This window comes from Urtica dioica, chromosome 4, assembly GCF_054948205.1.
Source record: "Urtica dioica subsp. dioica isolate 48M chromosome 4, U.dioica_male_clone48M_v1_H2, whole genome shotgun sequence".
In the NCBI taxonomy this organism is placed as follows: Eukaryota; Viridiplantae; Streptophyta; class Magnoliopsida; order Rosales; family Urticaceae; genus Urtica; species Urtica dioica.
The window spans coordinates 4,644,699-4,669,085 of NC_142759.1; the positions used below are offsets into that span (position 1 = coordinate 4,644,699).

At 31.5% G+C, this 24,387-nt stretch overlaps 1 protein-coding gene across 1 annotated transcript; it reads left to right on the forward strand.

Moving 5' to 3' along the window:
• The first annotated feature begins 8,007 nt into the window (after window positions 1-8,007).
• On the forward strand, window positions 8,008-13,580 carry DWF4 (Cytochrome P450 superfamily protein). The gene is made up of 8 exons (XM_089613133.1): window positions 8,008-8,308; window positions 8,395-8,719; window positions 8,810-8,962; window positions 9,044-9,280; window positions 9,366-9,458; window positions 9,653-9,731; window positions 9,818-9,924; window positions 13,041-13,580. The coding sequence occupies exons 1-8, from the start codon at window positions 8,097-8,099 to the stop codon at window positions 13,302-13,304; spliced, it is 1,470 nt and encodes a 489-aa protein (XP_089469259.1). The 5' UTR covers window positions 8,008-8,096; the 3' UTR covers window positions 13,305-13,580.
• The last annotated feature ends 10,807 nt before the right edge of the window (window positions 13,581-24,387 follow it).

Here is a 24,387-nt window from a genome sequence, read left to right on the forward strand (position 1 = left end):
AGGCTGGACGTAGGTCATTTAAGACCGAACCAGGATAAATCCGGTGTGCTCCTACTTTATCTTTTACGTTCTTGTACATTGTGTTTGTATTGATCTGTTTCTTGCATCACAAGGCACTTCAGTTTAGAAGGCTTGTGACTTTAACAGGGTCGGAACCGTAACATCAAATTTTTTGGTTCAATGAGAATTTTTATTATTTCATATTTTTTGTACTCCAAAACAAACAAAAAAAAAAGCTAATTTATTAATAGCACGTTAAAACTAAAAAAATAAACACTATAATTGTACAATTTAAAAAAAAAAAAAAAAAAAAAAGTGGAGAAGAATAACTTCATATGCTGGTAACACAAAATAAAAACTATATCCTTATTTGTATTCTAATTTTCCTTCATCACCCTCGTTTTGTTTTTAGAAATCAACTTTCTCCTTATGTTTCTCTTTCTATTTCGAAATCCAACAATAATTTGAGAATAATATATTTTTAAACTAAAAAGTGAAGTTTAACTATGATCAAAATTACATTGTGTTTTCAGAAAAAATATAGGAGTGTTGACTCCCGAGGTTGACCCTACATTTGTTGTTTTATGTCGTTTTTGCATTCGGATATTATTATCACCAGCATTCTCCATTTTCTTAAATGTATTTGAATTCTTAATATTTTATCATATGGTGATGTTTTCATTTTAAAATATAGTTTACATATATTGACTAATGACGGCATATATAATCTATAGTGTAGAAGATACAGACTCATTGAGTAGAACCTCCCATTTATTCTTTAATACAAATTTTGAGAAGAAGATATACACACAATTCCGCTTCCAAGTTTGCAACTCGCAAATAATCATAAATAACCGTACTATATTTTTACCTTAAATAGCCAATGCTAAACACTATTTTGATGTGATTTATACATATAATATGTTGCAAATTTTATACCAAATTTTTAATTTTACTCCCATAGGAATAGGACTACAGTGTATTTTACACACAAAAGAATATTATAAGAATATGTTTTTAATCTAAAATATTACACCTTACTTTTTAAGTGTTACACAAAATCTTTCTATGTTTTTTTATCCTTGTCCAAAGCTTTCTTTTTTCTTTTTCTTTTTTGGCTAGAAATTGTCAAAAACTTTCCTGTTGAAGCATATGCACATTGTATATCTAGCTATGTTTTTCTTTTTTACGATAACATTGTATCTGTGTTTAAATGTAACAAAAAAAAAATGTAATTTGAGGTGTACCACGATACAAGGTAAGTATTGCTGAAATACAAAATTAAATTTGAAAAGACCTTACGTTAATGTGGTAAATAGATTATGTCTTCTTGTGTGAATTGTTGAGGGTAAAAACTGTCCCTTTTTACCTGACAATTCAGAATCATTGGCAAGTTTAGCGGTAATGTAAAGTATTTTTGCTGGTGCGAAATAAACATCCACCAAGAGGTGGAACACTGTAGCAAAAGTATTTCAATCACACGTGTAAACTGCCACGTGGCGTATACCCAAAGCATGCATAAGGTACCAATCATTGGCATGTTTGTCACTCGCACGAGCGGTTTTGATGATACTGAATTTATAAGGCCTCGTTTGTTTATTTATCAGGTGTAGTCATTAGGTTTTGGCTAATCTTTGTTATCAAATTATCAACACTCATTAATAAGAATGACAAATTCAAGTTGTTACCACGTCACGATCTCTCCCAACCAAGTGGGGTCAATCTTTATTCTTTTACGAATTTAATGGAGCAAGTTGGAAATACATTATTCCATTGAAAGTTTTTGGTTTACAAATATATATAGGGTAAACTACCAACGTAGCCATTTTGAAATATGATTTTTGGAATCTAGTCAACGTTTGGTAAATTTTGCAATCTAGCCATTTACTGAAATTTACGGATATAAAATACCTAATTTACCTTTTTTCTTATACTTACTTGATCAAAACACTAGCCCACGTTTGACCAGTTTGAATTGTATACAACCAATTAATTTCAGATTTTTTTCGCAATTTAATTGGATATTTAGCTAATTTAATAGGAGATTCGGTGATGTAATTAAAAGAGAAAATTTAATGCAATAAATGCACACAAAATTTATCATAATTAACAGAAATTAACAAATCAGCGGAGATTAACAAAAATTTACAAACATTTACACTGTATTTGCTTACACGGCTACAATTTCATCAATTTAATTTCAGCTTTTTGAATTCATAATATGAGATTCGGTGTTGTTATTAAAAGGGAAAGGAAATATTTATTTGATTGAATATGTAAAACAAGATAATGAATACACGTAATTATGATAAAATCCCGTTCAAAATTAGAAAATAAATTTGGAAAACAAAAATACCGTATTAAATGCGTATTAAAGGAAATGAAAGAAATCAGCTCTACCTGCACATATGTAAATTTACCATAATTAACATAAATTAACAAAGCAACGGAGATTAACAAAAATTTACGAACATTTACACTGTATTTGCTTACACGGCTATAATGTTCACTAAATAAAAAAACGCTCAATAACAAACTTTGCCAAGTATAGAATTTTTTTTAAAATTCGAAATATAAATCGAATATAACAAATTCGGCTACAAAACAAGTTTCAAAACGTGGGATAGTATTTTTGAAACTAAACCAAGGCTAATATAGTAAATGTCATCAAATTTGGCTAGATTCGAAATTTAAACGAAACGTTGGTTAGATTACAATTGCAAAGTTTGATGTGGCTTAGATCGACTAATTTTTCATATATATATATATATATATATATATATATATTGTTAAACCAAAAAATAATCAATAAACGTTCGTAAATCAATTTATGACAAAACATATAATCACGCGTGAGTCAACTGATAGTAGGATCACCGAACTCTTCGCCTTTACCTAGTTGGAAGTCAATTTTCATGTGAAAAAAAAATGAACTAAAGAAACAAATGAATTTTTTTGATGCGCTATTCAACGCTTAACATTAGTCAAATTGTTAAGAATTATGAGAGAAATTCAAGTCTTGACTTGAGATTCGAGAAAGAGAAAAAGAGATGAGAGCGAGACAGAGTTTTAGCATGAGGTATTTGTAGTAGTGTCTTGAGTGCCTAAAGGTTTATGACCTGGAAGTAGTTGGGCCAAGAGGGCAAGAATGTCTTTGACGAGGAAATTCAGTCAAAGACTAAGTTTACGATATATACGTGCATTGTTGGAGGCCATCAGCATGGAGGAGTGTGGCATTGAGTCTATGATGTAGGCGCTTAGTCACTTGGGTCAGTGGTTTCTCCTGTGGCAAAAGTACGTGAGACATGTGTCGAGGATGCCGAACCGAGAAACGATTTGGCGCGAGGGAGTGCAAGTCATAAGGAACCTTCGGCGGGAGGAAAGTTGCGACGAGGTGTCTGCACCTTAGGAGCACGGTAGGATCGTCCGTGTTCGTGATGTGAGAGGCAATGAGGACTATTGGCCTTGATTTGGGTAAGTAAGTGCGCAAAAGTCGGGGCATCGTAGCCTTAAGAAACGGCATTATCTTTTAAGGAGTTCAGTCACTTTTTGCTATTTAATTTGTTCAAAAAAAGTGTCAAACAGATCCTCTCAAATGTACTTATATTTATTTCTTTTTATAACTTCGTATTATAATCTTTTTAATAAGATTATAAACTTATCTCTTTAAACTTTCTTTATAATTAGAAATGTATTAAAAAGAATTATAATTTAACTAAATTCTATTATTCTCATTAAATATCAATTTTATTTTAATTAAAAAAAGTTATTTGGATGCATACGTATATCAAATATATTACGTGGTAATGTATCAACCAAAATATGAATGTCTCTATGAGAGAGAGAGAGAGAGAGAGAGAGAGAGAGAGAGAGAGAGATTCTCAATATGGATGTAGTTTAACACAACAGAGCTAATAGTTAGAATAATAGTCCCCATTTCCAAAATAAATAAAAATAGTCACCAAAAACCAAAAGTATTAGACATTTCGGTGATTACTTCGTTAACGTGATTATGTTGTAGATTATATGATGCATTAATGAATTGTTTATAATACTGATAAAAGAAAAAGTTACATTACATAATACTACTTGTTGATTCTTTAGAAATTACATATATATAAACGGTGAAGCTTTCCTTTTGGAAAAAAGCATATACAAAACAACCTTTCAAGACAAATTCATTCGTAAATAGTTAGAATAGTTTTAAAAATAATACATATTAAAGTTAAAAGGTTTTTTTTAAACATTTATAAAAGATATTTATCCGTACAAAATAAAAAAATATTTGTGAAGACTTTAAATTTTAATCATTTCATTAATTTTAAATGAAATATTATTTAATTTTAGATAAATTCAATTAATTATATAACTAAAATCATTTTCTCTTTTGACAAAATAAAATGATGATTTCGAAATCCTTACGAGTGAGAGTGGGTGTGGGACCAATAAATTGACACGTCATGATCATATAATTTTGTAAGTAATACGACGCCACTCAATGATGAGTTAAGCTGATCAGTTGCTATCATATTAGTCTATATCATCGCTTGATTAGAAAGAAAGAAAAAATGCACACTAATATATATATATATATATATATATATATATATATATCCCATATCACTAGCTAATAATATAGTATATCAATATACAACACATACAAATAATTTCATTAGTTGGTATGGTGTGTATGGTTGTATATGCATAACAACATTGAAATTTTACCGGATTTGGTAGAAAAAACAACTAACTCAATTTGAAGTTCTGCAGCTTTATTCTATTAATATTATTTTTTTTCCAACTTTTTTGATATGTAATTTCTCAAATTCGACCATCACAATTTGAGAATTGCGGTAACCCCAATTTTCTCATGATAAAGTAAATTGCGGTTTTTTTAAAGTTTTTAACTGGATCGAATTGATTTTTTTATTGCGGTTTTTTTTTTTTTTAAGTTTTTAACTGGATCGAATTGATTTTTTGTATCACATAAATCTCTAGCAGTAGCAACACGTTAAACTCAAATTTTACGAATATTTCACGGTTTTGTACGTTCGTTATCAAAATCTGACAATGTTGCACGCTAACTCACCAATTACTCCGATGACTCGAACTTTGATCGGTGCACGCATATATTTAACATCGTGTGCAAATCAAACATTATTTTATCATGGCATTGAGTGTTATTCGTATACCAAATCAAACACAATTTATTGGGGTTGGAATATTTTCAACATTATTTTTGTTTATCCTATTTATTAATTCATTCAAATATACCAACCCTTCAGCGCATCTATCTCATATTTTCTTCCATATAATTGAACTTGCCCATATATCATTGCCCACTCGATATTTTTATTATTGCCTCCATTTTGTTGATAGTTGATACCAGAAATATGTCCAGAAATGGAATAATTTTAGGAAGATCGGCCATGCATTGATATTTAATTGCATTCATTATTATCAAGTACACATACATATATGTAACGTAGATATGTATGTTTCTATTTGTTTAGTTAACCATAAAATAACATTGATAACTAATATATACTGATGCCCCACAACATATAAGGTAGTGAAAAAATGTAATACCAAACTATTAACGGTTCGGTAAAACAGTAAAACAGTTTTTAATAAAAGTTGTAAAAGCACTTATAATACACTCAACGTAACTTTAAAAGCTAAAATTAGTAGATTTTAAGAAACAGCTTTCTAAAAATACTTTATCTAACATGCTTTTGAAAATAACAGTTTTTTTCTATAGTAAGATCTAAAATCACATTTTCTAAAAGCACAACAATGTCAAACGGAGTGAGCAGGTGCGTACATGCATACATGATACATACATATATATATATATATATATATATATAGAGAGAGAGAGAGAGAGAGAGAGAGAGAGAGAGAGAGAGTCGACAAAGTTATCCAACCTATATAAAACAAAATACTCAATTCAAAAAAGGATAATGCTGAGAAATATTAATTTAGTCTCGCTCAAAGAATACTTGAATTAATCAAATCCAGTGAAAATGCTTTTTTGTTGTCCCCTTCTCTAACAATCTCAATTTTCGCGATCATATCATTTTTCAACATTTACAAATTTAAATTACAAAGAAATTACAAATGGATATAAGTTTTATTGTAATTTTACATAGTTTTACTGCATGTGTATAGCTTTCTGTATGTCACATGAATTCACTCTATGATAAAAAAAAATAAAAAAAATCAATTTTTTTTTCTAAATTAGCGTATCACTAATATAAAAGTAGAAATAAAGTCAAATTTACATAGAAAGTGGTTTTCTAACTATAAGGTTATTTCAGTAGGAATAAGTGATGCGTTGATAGATTAAACTTCTAATTATTTTATGTTTACATTGATAGATTAAAAAGAAAAGTAATTATGTTTAGAACTATGTTATTACATTCTCGCTAAAATGAAGATTCCACATAATCATGTTATTACGTTGTCAATCTCAAACTCATAATCATTCGCACTCATCTTTCATGAAGATTACACAGATCATGTCACCATCTACTACCCAGCATGAACTTCTACAAAGAAATTCCAATCCGCCACGATCAGCCACAACCTGCACCTTGCTACCAAAAGTCTCGCGAGACCAATTCTTCTAAGTCCAAAATATTTACATCCCCACCCTTTTATGGACAAAAAATAAGTATGAAAATTTAAGCGTGTTGAGAAGAATTCAAAGTAGGTATTCTATAGACGAGGTTCTGTAAAATAAATGACCTATAATTTTTTTTTTTAATGACCTATAAATTTTTAAAAAACAACAAAGAACGATAATAGAAAAAAAAAAAAAAAAACAAATTTATTCTCAACTGTCACGAGTCACAAAAAATCATTATCTTTCAACTTCTCAACGTTTTTAGGACTTTAAGTATGAGTATTATGTTTTCGTTTTGTATGTTTTATATTTTTTAAGTTTTATTTTCTAGTTTTATTAGTTATTTTTATTTTCTTTAATTATTTTACATCATAGTATTGTTTTAATTGTATCACCGTTTCATTTGGATCGTTCATTGCTGATAGGTAGTAACGGTGACACTAAAATTAAACAATAGATACTTTAGCCGTCGAAAAAAAAAAATTACGGTAGTATATTTATGCCATCATTTTTCCTTATTTTTATCAATTTGTGTCAATATTTTGTCCCTATATGAAGAATTAAATATTTTCCTTTTTTACTAACTAGTTTTTATGTGGGTCCAATTTGATCTTACGGTAATTCTACTCAAAAAGATTTTTACATAACCTACTTTTTTTTGGTCTACTTTCTACCCTGTTTTAGGTTATCTAGTATATTAAAAGTCTCAGAATTAATAGCTCCCTATCTTTGCTAACAGGATAAAATTGTCGTCAAATAATTGTTTAGATTACAAAAGTCAAACTACCAATTCCAACTTAATTAGTTTAGGAAATATAAAGTGATATTAGTATTTAAAGAAGAAATGGAAATAACAAATGGACAGAAAGACTGTTTTGGACATACTTTATTTTATTTGATACCGAAGAAGATTGTGCATATTATGGCGTCGGATAAATATAAAGAAACTGAGGTTTCATAAACATGGGTCGCATTGTCATTTTGCAAATAAATTGGGACACTTTGCACAAAAAACCACTTTTATATTTTCTAATATTATAAACAGCGTGGCTCTTTGAGGTATATGGCCAACCAGGTGACCAACCGATAATCCAATCTAGTAATTACGTTTAGAAATAATACTAAAAAAAATAAAAATAAAAATAAAAAATGAAAGAAATCAAGAGATTGGCTTTCCTTTCCTTTCATCAATAATTTATCTTCTTCTTTCTTTTATCTATTTAATATAATACTTATTTTCTTCTATAGCCACCTGTTCAACAGCAGTGAGCGAGTGACCTTTTTATAAAGCGTGGAAAATGGTAGCTACTTTAGTAGTGTAGTAGAACTAAAACTACAAGCCATAGCACAGTAGTACTCTCCACCCCCCCCCCCCCCCCCAAAAAAAAAAAAAAAAAAAAAACTGTGCGCATAATATCTGGTTTTCATTTTGCCTATAAACCTCCTCCAAAAAAAAAAAAAAATTTCCATGACTGAGTCGGAGCTGGTTGTGTGCGTGTTACCATCAATCCTGTCCCTCGTACTGATCTTCATCCTCATAACCAGGAAGCAAAACAAAAAACGACACCTGAATCTCCCGCCAGGAAATATGGGCTGGCCTTTCCTCGGCGAGACCATCGCTTACCTCAACCCTTACTCCGCCACCACCACCGGCCGCTACATGGAGCACCACATCTCAAGGCAAGATATTTTTAAATTAAAAAAAAAACGACATCAAAACAAAAACAAAAAACGACAATATATCTTTTGTTGTCGTTTTTATGTAGGTACGGGAAGATATACAAGTCGAAGCTGTTTGGGGAAGCGACGATAGTGTCGGCGGACGCGGGGCTGAACCGTTTCGTGCTGCGGAACGAAGGGAGGCTCTTCGAGTGCAGCTACCCGAGGAGCATCGGGGGTATTTTGGGAAAGTGGTCCATGCTCGTCCTTGTCGGAGACATGCACAGAGACATGAGGATCATCTCGCTCAACTTCCTCAGCCACGCGCGTCTCCGGACTCACCTGCTCGCCGACGTCCACGCGCATACTCTGCTCGTCTTGAAGGCCTGGCAACACGCCTCTCTCTTCTCCGCCCAGGACGAGGCCAAGAAGGTCATTTCACTCCAACTCTAATTAAATGAAGCCATTTTCTTTTCTTTTGGTTTTTAATATTTTTTTTTTTTTTTTTTTGGGGGAGGACAGTTTACTTTTAATTTGATGGCGAAGCATATAATGAGCTTGGAGCCGGGAGTGGCTGAGACTGAGCAGCTCAAGAAAGAGTACATAACTTTCATGAAAGGAGTTGTGTCTCCGCCTCTTAATTTCCCCGGCACGCCTTACAGAAAGGCTTTACAGGTATGACGAGTGATTCGAATGGATTTTTTTTTTTTCTTTGCAAAATTTGACAAAATTACCCTATCTTTTGCGCGCTATTAGTCTCGGTCAACGATTCTGAAGTTCATAAAGCGGAAAATGGAGGAGAGATTAGCGAGGGAGGAGAAAGACGAGGACGATCTTCTCGGTTGGGTTTTGAACAACTCGAACCTTTCGACGGAGCAGATTCTGGATTTGATTCTCAGTCTATTGTTCGCCGGCCACGAGACTTCCTCGGTCTCCATAGCCTTGGCCATTTACTTTTTGCCAGGCTGTCCCAGAGCCATTCAACAACTCAGGGTAAAGAAGAGCGAACCAATTGCAAATTCTAACACTTTTATATCATAATTATATTGATGTTATTTTACAATATTCTTTTTTTTAGGAAGAGCATGGTGAGATTGCGAGGGCAAAGAGAGAGGCGGGAGAGACAGAGTTGAATTGGGAGGACTACAAGAAAATGGAATTCACACAGTGTGTATGTTGATTTTTATTTTAGTTTATTTTTTTAAGTCGTTGTTTGTTCGTTATGTCAGCACATGTATGTATGTGTGTTACGTTTTTTTTTCTAGTATATATATATATATATATATATTATTCAATGGTAAAGACAAAAGTTAGGTAAAAATTAAATTGATAAAAATTTGTGTTCGTGTCATTCCTTTTGTGAAGGTCATAAGCGAGACGTTACGGCTTGGTAACGTGGTTAGATTTCTCCACAGAAAGGCGCTGAAAGATGTCAAGTACAAAGGTAATATTTTATTCTTTGTTTATATTAAAAAAAAAATTAAAACTCAGAGGTGACTAATCTGGTTAATTTGACCCCTCCGAAAAAAGGTTATGACATTCCATGTGGTTGGAAAGTGCTTCCGGTGATCTCAGCCGTGCATTTGGATCCTAAGCTTTTTGAGGAGCCACATCACTTCAATCCTTGGAGATGGCAGGTGAGTCTTTTAGCTTTACCCTAGCATTGCTCTCTCTTTTTTAAAGTTATATTACATAGGATTAAAATAGAATTAGGGATAATGGGAGTGTGTTAAATAACTAATGGTAAAAAATTGAGGTCCCTACCAAAGCAGTCCATGGGTTCGCTTGACTTGTGGTTCCTACTTTTAGCCGCTGGTTGCTTGGCTAGTGGACCCCACATGGATATGCAATTTCAATTCGTACACATTAGAATAAAGTAGAATTAATTACTTGAGTGTCTTATTTGTGAAATTCGATAATAATTAAAAATATTTTACTAAGGTTAAAAAATATGTTATATTTTTTTTATCTCGTAAGATGATAGTCTTTTATTAGACAAATGAATTTTTACTATGTATAAATTTATATTATTTTTATTTAAATATTTCTATTTAATTTTGTGAGGTTTCCAACTTTCAGCATTCATTTTATTTTTCTTTTAGAAACAAGTCAAACAACTATATAAAAAAATTAAATATTAAGATTAGGATGAGCAACAAATAGAGTGAATTCTGTCACAGTGTCACGTCAATTCTATTTTTCTTATACTCAATTCCTAGCCAGCACCAACATGTTTACGGTTTTGAAATAGACATTTGAATGTTTTGTTTTGCATTATATGTAGGACTCGTGTTAAGTACGAAAAAAAAAAGAGACATTTCTTTATAAAGTCTTGTTTGGTCGCGTTTAGTAATTACTCTTTATTATATCTAAAATCACGACAATACTGTCTGATTCTCACATAAACGAAATGATCTTATTCAATTCATATCATGGGATATTATTATATGTATGTTAACAAAAATTAAAAATAAAGAACAATGTCGTGTAGATATAAAAGAAAATTTAAGTGCGCGATCTGGCGGATTCGGTTTAGGGATGAACTGTCACGATCGATGGTTGTTTGTACGGACCCTACAGAGTTTCTCTCTCTTTAGCCCTTCTCTCTCCTAAAAGCTTTCTCTCTCTAGATTGGGTGTGGGTCCCACCAGATGTCATCAACGTCACTATCTCCTCGTGGGGGAGAGGGGCTGGGGTTTTGAGATGATTAAACCCCCATGTGGCTGTGGGGTTCTCATTTGCACGTGCATTTCTGCTTTTACTTATTATTATTATTATTATTATTTACCTTTTTTTTAATATTTGTTTCCCTCTTTCAAGTGGGTCAACTCAAACAAAACCACATATAAATACTCGTACAAATTAATGCTTATAGAAAACTAAAGGTTCGTTCTCGTGATGACAATTAAGAAAGGAAGAATGTCTTTTTATTGTGTACGTCTTGCACATTAAATTTGGCTAAATTTGTTTTTTTTTTCTTAATTTAAACGAATTGATCAGAAAATAATCCAAGTATAAGAATTTTAATAAAATAGCAAAAGTTATTAATTTTTAAGCAAAATAACTAATATTCGAAACTATATATAGTAAAATATTGTAATTATATTATGAAATTATAGGATATAGTGAATGATTTAACAGTTAGGTCATGTTACAAAGTACATCTTCGTAAAAAGTGAAACCAAAGAGTAATGGAACTGTAGTTTTCATCAGCTTAGAAATTTCAAGATAAAATAAATAATTAAGTAAACACGGAAGCAACTAGACATTCTACGTAAAAGGAAAAAAAAGTAGTTAATGCAATTGAGAGATTCAATATAGTGACAATTCGCCTAAAAAGGTGATCTTGAAGACTTCCACTATGGAAGAGTGCAAAAGTTTTTTTTTCCACCTCTTTTTTTCTTTTTTTCACCCTAAAGCTTATTTTTAATATGATCAAGCTCATGATTCATGTTGGTTCAGTTTCTTTCAAATAATTATATATATGTTGAGCCAATTCATCAACTTTTCTAAAGTATCCTAACAGAGAGAAATAAAGATAATCAAATACGGCACATATAGAGTTGATCATCATCTACACATATCTACAATCTACATGATTAAACTAAGGATTTTTTTTGTTTTTTAAATATAATAATTAGAATACATTGAAAGCAAAATGACCTCCGCTTAGATTCTCAATATCTGATGAGTTTACGTTTTATACAATACATGTGGCTCCTCTATGTTTCTGAAAAGTAGTGTAGAAAAATAAAAAATGGAAACATTGATAGGCCCAAAAACATCGTCAAATTGGCCAAACCCCTATTTAAAATATATATAGAGAAATTTTTGGGTCTTCTCTTGATATCTCTCACTAGTCCAGTCCCATGTCTTGTTTCTGTCCAGGTTTCTTTCCTGCTTTGTATTGTCTGTTGTACTGCACAAAAGTTGCCTTTAACTAGTGCCTTTCAAGTATATGTTTTCAGGATTTTGTCCACCGACACTAGATATATATATATATATATATTTCGTGTGTAAGTCTTTTAAGACTATTATTTTATTTATATATATATGTATCATGCAAGCACATATAAGCCTATAGTAGTGGCACTGGCACCAATTTGGCAAGGGTTATTTATGATTATTTGTGATTCGAGTTGAAGGAGAAAAATACATAAATGATTTTTTTTGGAAGTATTACACTAATAAAATCCCTTGTTTCCTACGTGTGATATTGATCGAGCATATATAACCTTTTATAACAGAGAAAAATTGAAACTAAATTTTCATCTTGAATATTTACTCTTAATTTCTCTTAGATGTATACTGGTAGTGTAGCTATTTTAGTCATGAATCTGTAAGCTTTACTATCCCCACCCCAATAACCTTTTAATGATATATATATATATATATATATATATATATATATATATATATATTTGTGATGCTTTATCTCATTTTACTAAACGCCAACTACCCGTCCTTAAACTATATAATCTTAAAACCTTAACCAGTTCTTAGTTTAATCAGAGTCACTATATCGATAATGTCAAGGTCTCTAGTCGGATTTAACCCAAACACCACGAATATAAAAAATAAAAAAAATCAGTATAGTTTATGCATGATATTCAACGTAATTTATCGAGAAAAAAACAGTAGCAATTTATTTCAAGATTTTACAAAATAATCAAAGTTCTATTTTCAAGAGAGCTAGTAAAAAAAAATATTGTGATAAAGATTTTCATATTGTTCTCGTGCTAAAAACAATCAGGAATCGAAGCAGAGTAACGGAGCGAATCGAGGATCATCATCATCATGGAATAACACATTCATGCCGTTCGGGGGAGGACCACGATTGTGCGCCGGCTCAGAGCTCGCAAAGCTCGAAATGGCGGTTTTCATTCACCATCTTGTCCTCAACTTCGATTGGGAATTGGCCGACCCCAACGACCGACCATTCGCCTTCCCTTTCGTTGACTTCCCCAACGGCCTTCCAATCAAAGTCCGCCACATCTCCCCTCAATCTTGCATATAAAAAAAAAAAAAGCATATATTGAAAGCTATTATTAGTATATATATTTTTATACAACAGCATTACGTATATATTATCTCATGGAATTATATTCAAGGAATTGAGGATGGTGATATCTTTTTCACTATTCTAGTCCTTTAGCTTTAGCCCTTTCCATTCCCTCTCTCTTATTGCGTTCAAAAAGAAAAGCTAGCTATAAATATGAGCCCATTTGTATGTGAAGATTGGGGTTATTCTTGGAATTTTTTTAACGGCCTATGTTAACTTGCATAAACAAAAGCCAAGACAAAGACGTGAAAAAGAAATACACATGTACCTACATCCGTTTTCTATCTTATTCTCGCCCTCTAAGAAGTCCGTATCTTCATCTTCAATTATAAAAATAAAAAATAGAAAAAAGCCTTGTAAATTTCATTATGCCTTTGGTGCAGTGGACTTGTATTTGTTTGCTAGCAATATTATGAAAATATTGTGCGGAAATATTAAGACAATTTTGCAAGAAATTAAATAAAAAAAATTCTCCCAGAAGACTAATAAAATTAATAATTGAAAAAATAGATGGAAAACACTTAGATGATAGGAAACAAAAAGAAAACTCAAACAAACCCTTAATCTGTATATCAAAACAGAAAAGGAAGCGTTGAGGCTTGAAGCTTTTAATCCCCCTCCTACGGGTGTTGGATTACTTGATCGAAAGACTTTCTTGATACAACGACAAACAACACGAGCTTTGCACCACAAGCTTCGACTTCGACATACTAGAACCACGTTGCTAGAAAATAACACCGGATTACGAAGGAAATAAACAATTTTGGAGAGGAGGAGAAGAATGCTATGAAAGGCTTGTTTTCGGTGTGTTTGAATGAGAGCTCAAAGTCTCCTTTCATGGGAGAGGGAGAGACTTCAATTACAGCCTTAACATTGATACTTGAATACTCATTAAGTGTGAGTTAATTAGTTGTGGTTACAAACGGTCATGCCATCTGGATTATACAAAACCGTTTACTATTGCAACAAGCTCGCAAGGGCTTGGTTACAAATCGTTCAAGCATAACTCACACCGTTGAATATTTATTTATTGAATAAAAAAATAAAATTATGAAGGAAAAAATCCTGCCCAAAAAAATAGACCACGAGTAGGCCCAAACACAAGACCAAATCCAAATCCAATTGCTTATTTATTTGTCAATAAACACAGTTGTTTATTGATATGTTTGTCAATAAATAGAGTTATTCATTGATAAATTTATTAATAAAATCTCATATGTACTCTATTTTAAGCAAGTAATATATGAAATGGGAAAGTCTTGGGAAAAAAAAAGTTGGTCCATTAATAAGATTATCATTATTGCCAATGTGGATATTCCGGGTACAAGCTATCATTGGATCGCAAAGAGCTGGCTTTAACCTAACGGTAAAAAAAATTATATTAGAATGCCAGCGATATAATTTCTATAGCTATATAGAGACAGTCCCAACACACCCTCTTTGCCCCGTCTCTGAACTCATACGCCGTCGCGCGGCTAATCTTGATCGCTCAACTAGTCTGACTGGTGGATCAGAGTTTCTATCGGGAATGAGACACTGGAGAATTGAGCGTCGTCAATTATGCAGCAACACGAGTAGAAAGCGAGATTCATATGGAAACATGTGATCATGATTTTCCTTTTCTTATCGAAATCTCTCTTTGTTGGTCCTTTTCTATCCTAGTATCGATTCAAACAAAATATTTTAATTTCGAATATGTGCTTTTAAAGCACAATTTCGTTGTTTGAGATTGAGATTGCCTAATCTTAAATTTCCTATTTAAATACCTTTTCCTCTCTAAATTTACTTTACTTTCCCATGTGGAACTTATTTTGTACAACCATTACCAAACCAACCAACTCATATGTCACGTATTTTGTTTTGTATTTTTCGTTATTTACATATTCATTATATAACTAAGTCATCTTATATAATGTTGCAGTATGGAAATGTGAGATGGATGGCCATGCCGCAAGTTGTACTATAATTATTGGAATTAATTATATTTTGGTCCCGTAAACTACATCATTTTTAACGAACCTCTGTCATAAATATTTTTTCTATTTTTTTGTTCTTCAAACCTATAGTTTTGGTATTTTCGCTCTTTCGGTCAATTTATTTGTAAGAAAAAAAAAAGTTAGTTAGATAGGCACTCGTCGCGTGAGTCTTAAAATGAGGGAAATTATCAAAATTTCTTTGTGTATCCTATATCCAATTTTATTTATTTGATTAAAATAAAAATAAAAATAAAAGAAGTAAACGTTGTTTTTCTTCTTTCATTTGTCTTGAACTCCGATCACCAAACCCTGCCACCGCCAAACTTCCACTTGTTTTAGTACAGAAACCAGATAGGAAACCACCAAATCCAGGATGATACAAAGTTACAAACAATGTTGTTAACAATTAATTGCATAAAAACATTATGCTAAACACATTTTCCCTAAATATAAATCCCCTGATCGCATGTCATCTGGGCCAGGTCTCACGCGAGAGAATCCTCTTATCCTAGTTCTCCTCTCTTGATCCAAAATGAGCCTAATGGGCAGTCTTCGAGCTATCTGGGCCGAACTTCTTTACAGAGGCCCAATATTACATTTTATTTGAGGAACAACATCCATATTAGTTTTATGGGATAATTCCAGAGGCATAATATTACATATTGTTGGAGGAACAAATCCATATTAGTTCTACGTGATAATTCTATTCGAGGGAAAAAAAAAATCCAAATTAGTTTTAGAACAAAATCCAATATTACATTTTATTTGAGGAACAAAATCCATATTAGTTTTATGGCATAATTCCAGAGGCATAATATTACATATTGTTGGAGGAACAAATCCATATTAGTTCTACGTGATAATTCTATTTGAGGGGAAAAAAAATCCAAATTAGTTTTAGAACAAAATCCAATATTACATTTTATTTGAGGAACAAAATCCATATTAGTTTTATGGCATAATTCCAGAGGCATAATATTACATATTATTGAAGGAACAAAATCCATATTAGTTCTATGGTATAATTCTAAAACTATGACGATTTATAAAAAAAAAAATCGATCAAAAATTTATTAATTGTTTATATTTTTAAACAATGAATATATATTGACAACTTGTCAATTAATAATTGTGTTTATTGATAAATTTAGTTATAATTTTTTACTAAATGCACTTAATAGATTTTGGTAAAAAAAATTAGAAATAGTTAATAGTTTTATAAATGATCCCTAACTCTATCCATATTTTTAATGATTTTGACATTTTTTTTTAATTATTTTTCCCTTTCTTCCATTTATAAGATTTGAAATATTTTCGTATTTCTTTATAATATAATTTTAAAATAAAAACATGAAAATAGATATTAATATTTTTACATCTGAACCCGAGAAAATGTAAAGGTTTGAGGAAACCTAATGAGTAGATGATTGGCTTATGCCAAGAAAATAGTGTCCTTCCCACTTGGAATTTTAGATGAATCCCAAGTCCCAAAGTGCCAGTCTTTCTCAATCCTCAAGTTCTTCAACTACGCAATCTCCCCTATCTGGCTATCTCTACACCTCCAACGATTCAAGAGCCTACTTCATTGCAAATTTGACCCTAAAAAGCCACCTGTCATTATTTTATTTTACATAAGCTTTGCGACTTTATCGTCACATTTATGATTCAAGTTCTATTCATTCAAACTTTGATATAGAAAGATATGAAAGGTATAAAGAAAGTAAATAATTATGTTCTTAACTTTTACCATATGGTTGGGAAAAAAATCAACTAGAATGGATTTTTTTTTTTTTTTTTTTTTTTTTTTTGTGGTTTGTCACAAGTTGCTTAAATGTCCGTTGTCAAAACGATTTTTTTTTTTTTAATGATGAGAGACTTATTTTTTTCTTTTTGAAGAAAATATTTAATAAACTCTTTATATCTCAAGAGAAATGGGTGGGGAAGAGACTCAAGCTATGCCTTTGCAACTTTAAGCATCGATTGTCTATGACTATGAGTTGAGTTTAAAACTTTTAAACTCATATCTAATATCTATTGCAATTTGAATGCCCTAGCTAGTTTCAATTTGCATGCCCTAGCTTGGGCCAAAGCGAAAAAGAGATAAATAAATAGTGGAAATTATATGTGGTAGTGAGATTTTGAAACTTACCACAAGATTAGCGTCTAAAGTTTGATCGCGAGAATAATAATTTAAGTTATAAACAATCAAATTTGTTTATGCTTATCGATTTATTTGAAAAAAATTATTTAATATTGTGGGCTCCAATTAACTTTGTTTATTGTTTACAATATCTAGAAAATAGTTCCAAATCACTTGACCGCGTCGAGATTGTCTCGAGCTCTAAGAAGGTTCAGGTCAAGGATTATTTTGATTGCACGAGAGAAGAGATTGCCCTACCAGCTAACTCTCCTTAATGTATGGGCGGCTACCGGGGATCCATTGTAGTTGGTTCGTGACTAGGTTGGTACGGGTGAATTTCCATCAAGCCTAAGTTATCTGGTTCTGGCCTAAGGGATCGGCCTTGGGTTAGTAATGTTCTATTTGGGAAAAAAAAACTATTTTGAAAGGATTTAAAACAACTATTATTTTTATTAATATTGCTCTTTGAGATATTGGCTATGTTTGGCTTAGTTTATTAAGCTTGGTTTTAGCTTTTTCTAAAAGCCCAAACGTTTTAAAGTGTTTGATAAAAATAGTTTTTAGTAAAAGTTGAAAAAGTGTTTTTTGCAAAATATATAGAAGAAAATTGAAAAAATAGATTTTCGTAAATTTTGAGAAAAGTAGTTTTTTCAAAAGCTGAATCTAAAAACACTTTTTTTTTAAAGCAAAACTATGACAAACAGTGCCATTAATTGTTGTGGCAAATAAATAAGAGATAAGAGAAGGGTCATGTCGAGACACATTGTTTTGATGTAATGCATCATACATAAGTACTTGTTTTAGGTTCTCTTAAAAATATATAGTGCTTCTATTACGAATTAATGCCTAGACAAGTTCCATTTGCCAGCTTTTGCCCTTGGCGAGTTAGGTCCACGCCTAAAGCCCCAAAATTTTTTAAAAAAATAATAAAGACTAAAAAAGCCCCATTTCATAATATCGGAGGTCCATAATTTGATTGGACACGTAAATATTGGCCGATTTTTTCATAAATGTAATTTTTTTAAGAGATCTAATTCTTAAATTTTTCCAAAGACCTCCAATTGTGTTGGGCCGGCTCTGATCTTCCCTTGCATGAATAATCGAGAAAGTACTACATTCACTCCATACCGTCAAGCACTATTTGAATGCCATACCATCAAGGTAGCTTAGATTAAAAAGAAAATAAATATATACAATGAAAAATCATATATGTGTATAGTCTGCAACAAGAAGGCGAACCTGTTTAAATTGTATACTAGTATCCAGGCACGAAGCCAGCTCTAATTGAGGGGGGGCTTTAGCCCCCCCTCAAATTTTTTTTTTTTTGTATTTTTTACCCACTTTTCATTTTTTTTACAATTTTTTACCCTTAAAATTTACAAATTAGCTCCCCCTGATTTTTTTTTTACAAATTAGCCCCCTTAAATGGAAATCCTGGCTTCGTCCCTGCTAGTATCCCTTCTTTAGGAAAATCGCAATATTTTGGGAGTTTATAAAATGCTATCAAATATCATATATTGCTTGTCTTCAACATATTAACTCAATGTGCTACCTAGCTTTCCATTTTCAATTAAAATGCTTGGCCGAATATCCTAGATCGTCATTCGACAGCTTCTTTATGACATTTATATTAACAACGAAAAAAAATATGACTTTTACAGGATTTTATTATAATGGCTTCTAAATTCAAGATATTCTAAGAACTCGTACATATTTAGGTTGCCAAAAATGCTTTAAAAGCCTCAACTTTGGGTCCATTACCTAAAATATGGAAATTCTCAACCTCGTTTCAGTTGATAAGGATATCTATAACTTAACTCATAGACTAGATAATTTTTTTAGAAGCAGGGTATACCTATTGTCAAAATTAGGGTTTCTATAATAAATCACTAAAGCAGTTTACCTTTAAATCTACAAACGCGTTTTTATTTTTTAATTTGTCAACGGAACAAAGCTTTTATGTGAATAAATTTATTGTCGACGAATGTAGCTTTCATAATTTACTCAAGTTTATGAATTTAAACGTGTCTTTTCATTGATCTGTGAGATTCTGAAAGTTACAGTCATAATAATAAAACAGTGGTAATTGTTATCCTAAACATAAAATAAGATAAAAAAAAATGAAATTAATGCTACATCAGCTCAGCGTGTATCCATAAATCACATGTAAACCTGACATATATTTTTCTAAATTCGTAATCTACTGATCCCTTCATAAATATTTTAAGCTGAAGTAGCTACATCATTCGAGAGATTATATAACATACTCAAGATTTAAGTATCTGGTTAGTACAAGACCTAGATATATAATATGCAATATGATATGTGTCATTAATTTATTTATTTCTAGTCCGTTCGACACAAGTGTTCCATTAATTTATATTGATCAGTGAGCCATCTTCTTCAGTTTTGTTCTCATTTTAGCGTTGGTATGACGTTTATGTAAACTCTATTTTACATCTAAAAAGTTCCTAATAAATTTATATTTATTCATATTCACTAATTTAATCAAACGACAAAGGATAAGGATAATGTATCCGACTATCTATCTTCATAGGCAAACGAAATGGTTTAAGAATTTCATTAGCTAACTCAACTCAATAATGTATCATAATATCATAATTAGATTCGCTATTGTTCTAATTATAAAAATAGAGCATATCTTTTCAATTTAGACCAGAATTTTAGTTCACTGCAATCCATCATCTTTTTTATTTTCAACTCTACTGTTAACTCATTTTATCTATCTCATTTTGTCTCCCTTTCTCTTCTAAATGTCCAATAATAACATTGAAAAAAATTAACTACAAAGTGATATATTTCGTTTCAGGTTTTCAAATATGTCGCATGTTAAAAATTAAAATATATTAAAGTCATCAGAATGCATGGTAAAAAATCGCAAATAAATTAATAATTACGATGGGATTAGATCATTTGAGTCCATAGCCTATAATATGCAAATTCTCAGCCTCCTTTATGTTATAATTTGTAATTGTAGTAGATGTAAGGATATATAATTTAAAGCACATAATATATATGATTTTAGAAGCAATGCATTTCTATTTGTCAAAATTATGATTTCTGAATAACTAAAGAAGTTCAAATTTACAAACGCATTTTCATTTTTCTCAATTCCGTCAAAAGCGTCTTTGGACGAGTATATTGAAGTGGGAAAGTCCCACATTGGTTGTGTGTGTGAATGAGCGTGTGCTTATATATTGGTTGGGACCCTCCACTTAATACCAATTGGTTTTGAGTTGGATTTCCACAAGAGTAAATTTTCAATTATCTATGACGACCATTACAATTTATGAAAATATGTTTTACTTTTTAATGTTGCTTGATTCTATGTTTAATATAAATAAAGAAATAATTAACGGCAAAGACCTTGAACCAACACTCCCAAATATTTTTTAGGCTGAAAATGAATCGGATGGCAATGGTTGATGAGTGGTGAAATAAAAGTAAAAACTAAAATTTTAATTTAACTCGTACCGCAACAAGAGGTGTGTGTGTGCGCGCGCGTGAGAGAGAGAGGTTATTTGTACAATGGAGAAGAAGAAGTAAAAACCTCGCGCAAATGAATAAGAATTTACAATATGCTGGATCATATTTACAATGTTTAAGTTTTCAACCTTTCAACAAAAAAAAAAAAAAAAAAAGTTTGTTCATTGTTACACTCGACCATCATAGTTTGCGTGACATATTTTCTGTCACCTCGCCTGGACATATCTTGCAGTGTGATAAGTTGAAAGAAAAAAAGGTTTGTAAAGAAATCGAGTTAGAATCCAACTTTATATCATTGAAAGTTTGAAACAAAAGAAAGTAAAAACGATTAAAAGTTCCAGGTGCAGAACTGTAAAAGTATTATTAATAAAAAAAAATGTTCTTCTCTCTTTTTCTGTCGGTAAAAGTTATTACTATTCTAGATAGTAAAAAAAAGTTAATTGAAAATATGTGACCGTTAAATGGCAAAATACTTTTACAAAGTAAGGACTAAGGAGAACCTGTGATCATTTAACTTATAGGTATATACAAGACATTGTCGGACAAAAAAATATAACTTGTAGAGGAAGCACTATAATTCATTATAATTATAAAAATAGATAAATACTCCATTATATTTATAAATAAATAAAACATATAAGCGCTTAAGCATAATAGTCCCTAGCTAATAGCTCAAAAATTTGAATAACAAGCTTAATTATCTTGTCACTTAGCACGCAAATCAAGCTTTCAATATAAAAAAACAAAAACAAACAAACAAAAAACCAATAACATTAATTATAATAGACAAACTCATACGAGAAATGGAGATACAACACCCTCAAATCAATATTAGTTTCTCTCTTTATAATTAATTTGTCTGTAAATAGAGACAACTTCGACAATTTTTTTCATTGTGTTTTATATATATTTTGCTCGACCCTCAGTGTTACAATTGTCGTTACATTTCATTTTTATAGAAAATTACAATTAGTTTTCTCACGCCATTCACAAGAATGAAATTGTTGGCCACTCTAAACACATTCTGGCGTTCACACGAATGAAATTATTGGCCACTCTTAGAATATGATAAACCATTGATAGGAGAAGTGTGAAAAGATGACAAAAGGACTAAAACAACATGATTAAGATGATAATAAAATGTGTGGTCTAATAATAAAAATAAAGCAGCAATGGATTGTTTTGATTTATCGTCTAAACAAATCATTCATTCATTGACGGCGGCATTTTTAGGGAAGAAAATTGAGACTGCCCACTTTGTTTTCTTTATAGCTTTCTTTATTATTGTTTTAAAATCGATAATATTTTTAACTTCTTAGCGTTTCTTTGGTTGGCTTTTTAGTTTCTTATTAGACATACGAGTTTCAGATAACATTTAGACACGTGGTGGCAAAACAAGGACTTGTCACGGCGTTATGACGAGATCCGTAAAGATCCAAGGAAGTTTTTTACGACCGATGTCTCCGATGATGCAATATACTAAGCTCATATTCATTCTTACAGCTTGAAATTTGGGTATTAGTTGCAAAAAAAAAAAAAAAAAAAAAAAAAGCAAGAATATCCAAAATTTTACGTTTGGCTACCCATTTTCTTTTCAGCGGGTGGAATACTTACTGTTTAATTTCAGTTCTAAGGTTATTAATAACGTGTTAAAGTTAACGGAATGCCACTTGTCATGTTGTGAGTGGGGTTTTTTTTTTTAACAAAATACCATTTATATTTGTTTTTAAAACAAAGAAAACTTGGTTTCGATTTTAAAAAAATTATAAACATTTCAAGTAAAAAAGCTATAAAAATAAATAAATAATCGGGCTAGAAATTGAATTTTGAAAATTTATAATTAGTTTTCTAATTTATTATAAGCTATATAGAAGTAAATAAGAGTAGAAATTTTGTTATTTTAAAATCAGAACCATGTTTTTTATTTAAAAACAATTATAAATGGTATTTTTTTTATCATAATATAAATGGTATTTTGTAAATAAATAAATAATAACCCTCAGATACAAGTTTTTTTTTATCATAATATAAATGGTATTTTGTGACCTTATTAAGTCCCCGATTGATTCGCTTTTCATTAACATAAATGCGGGTTGTTATCTGTTTCTTGTTCTTTCCTTGGCAGCTATTCCAGAAAAAAAAAAAAAAACCTCTCATTTCGTGACACGTAGCATTTCGTTAACTTTAATGGAACTAAAAGTAAACCATATCTATTTTACCCATCGAAAAAAAAAAAAGAATAGGTAGCTAAGTGTATTTAGTGTAAAACTTTAGGTATTTTTGTCGTCATTTCCTAAAAAAAATATATCATTTGTCGTAAACATAGCACAACCAAGAACGAAAAAAAATCGTATGTTGTAATTCATTATTGTGGTTTCTTGTTTTTCTTTTGCTATAAATAGTGATAAAGTAAAAAAGAGTTTTGGGTTCCCATTCATTATGCAAAACCAATGAGCATTAAAATTGTTTTGTTACTTGATTTTGACGTCGCCAAGTCACTTCTCGATGGTATTCAGTTATATCGAGGGCTATGAGTCACTTCCGTCAGAACCGCTTGGACTAAAAAAACAAGAAAACGGGGGTTATTGGGGTGCAGAGGTTTTCCACCGATGCGTGATCCGTTGCTCAACATCAGTTTAAGTGTCAATGTGAGGGAGAGAGTCCTCGTTCTTGTCTTTGAACTTTAAGTGGTGTTGATTTAGAGATAATGAATTGATAATTGTGCAAAGTTTTTCCTTAATTAAGAACGACTCATCTCCAAATAGTGAAATGAGAGGTATTTATAGAGGGTTGTGTGTGTTGGATCATTGGTACGAAGACGATGGGTCAACCTGATTGGAAAAGTGGGTTCGGGCGGATAAGCCTCTTCGTTTGGGGAACATGGCGAGATAATTCATCCGTCGAGGGGTCATTGGTAGGAAGATCCTCTGATTTTGACTTTTGGCAGAGTAATCCTCTGGTTTTGAGGTATTGGTAGAGCAATCTTTTGGTTTTGAGATTTTGGCAGAGCAATCCATAAAACTTGATGTTTTGGCGGAGTAATCCTCTGATTTCAAAATTTTGGCAGGGAAATCTTCTGGTTTTAAAATTTTGACCGAGCAATCCTTTGGTTTTGGAATTTTGGCGAAATAATCATCTGATTTTGAAATTTTGGCGAAGCAAGCCACTCGTCGGGAGGCCTTTGTAATATGACCCTCTGGTTTGGAGACCTTGGTGAGACAATCAGCTCATCAAGAAGCTTCTGGCAGGACGACCTTCTAGTTTGAAGACCTTGGCAAAGCAATCTGCTTGTCGAGAGGCGCCTTTGGCAAGACGATCCTCTGGTTTGGAGACTTTGACGAGGCAATCCACTTGTCAGGAAGCTTTTGAAGAGACGACCCTCTAGTTTGGAGACTTTGGCGTCGCGATCTGCTTG

Coding starts and splice junctions, on each gene's coding strand:
- DWF4 (XM_089613133.1), top strand. CDS start 8,097: ATGACTGAGTCGGAGCTGGTTGTGTGCGTGTTACCATCAATCCTGTCC. Junction 8,309..8,394: donor ATGGAGCACCACATCTCAAG/GCAAGATATTTT, acceptor GTTTTTATGTAG/GTACGGGAAGATATACAAGT. Junction 9,732..9,817: donor GAAAGATGTCAAGTACAAAG/GTAATATTTTAT, acceptor CTCCGAAAAAAG/GTTATGACATTCCATGTGGT.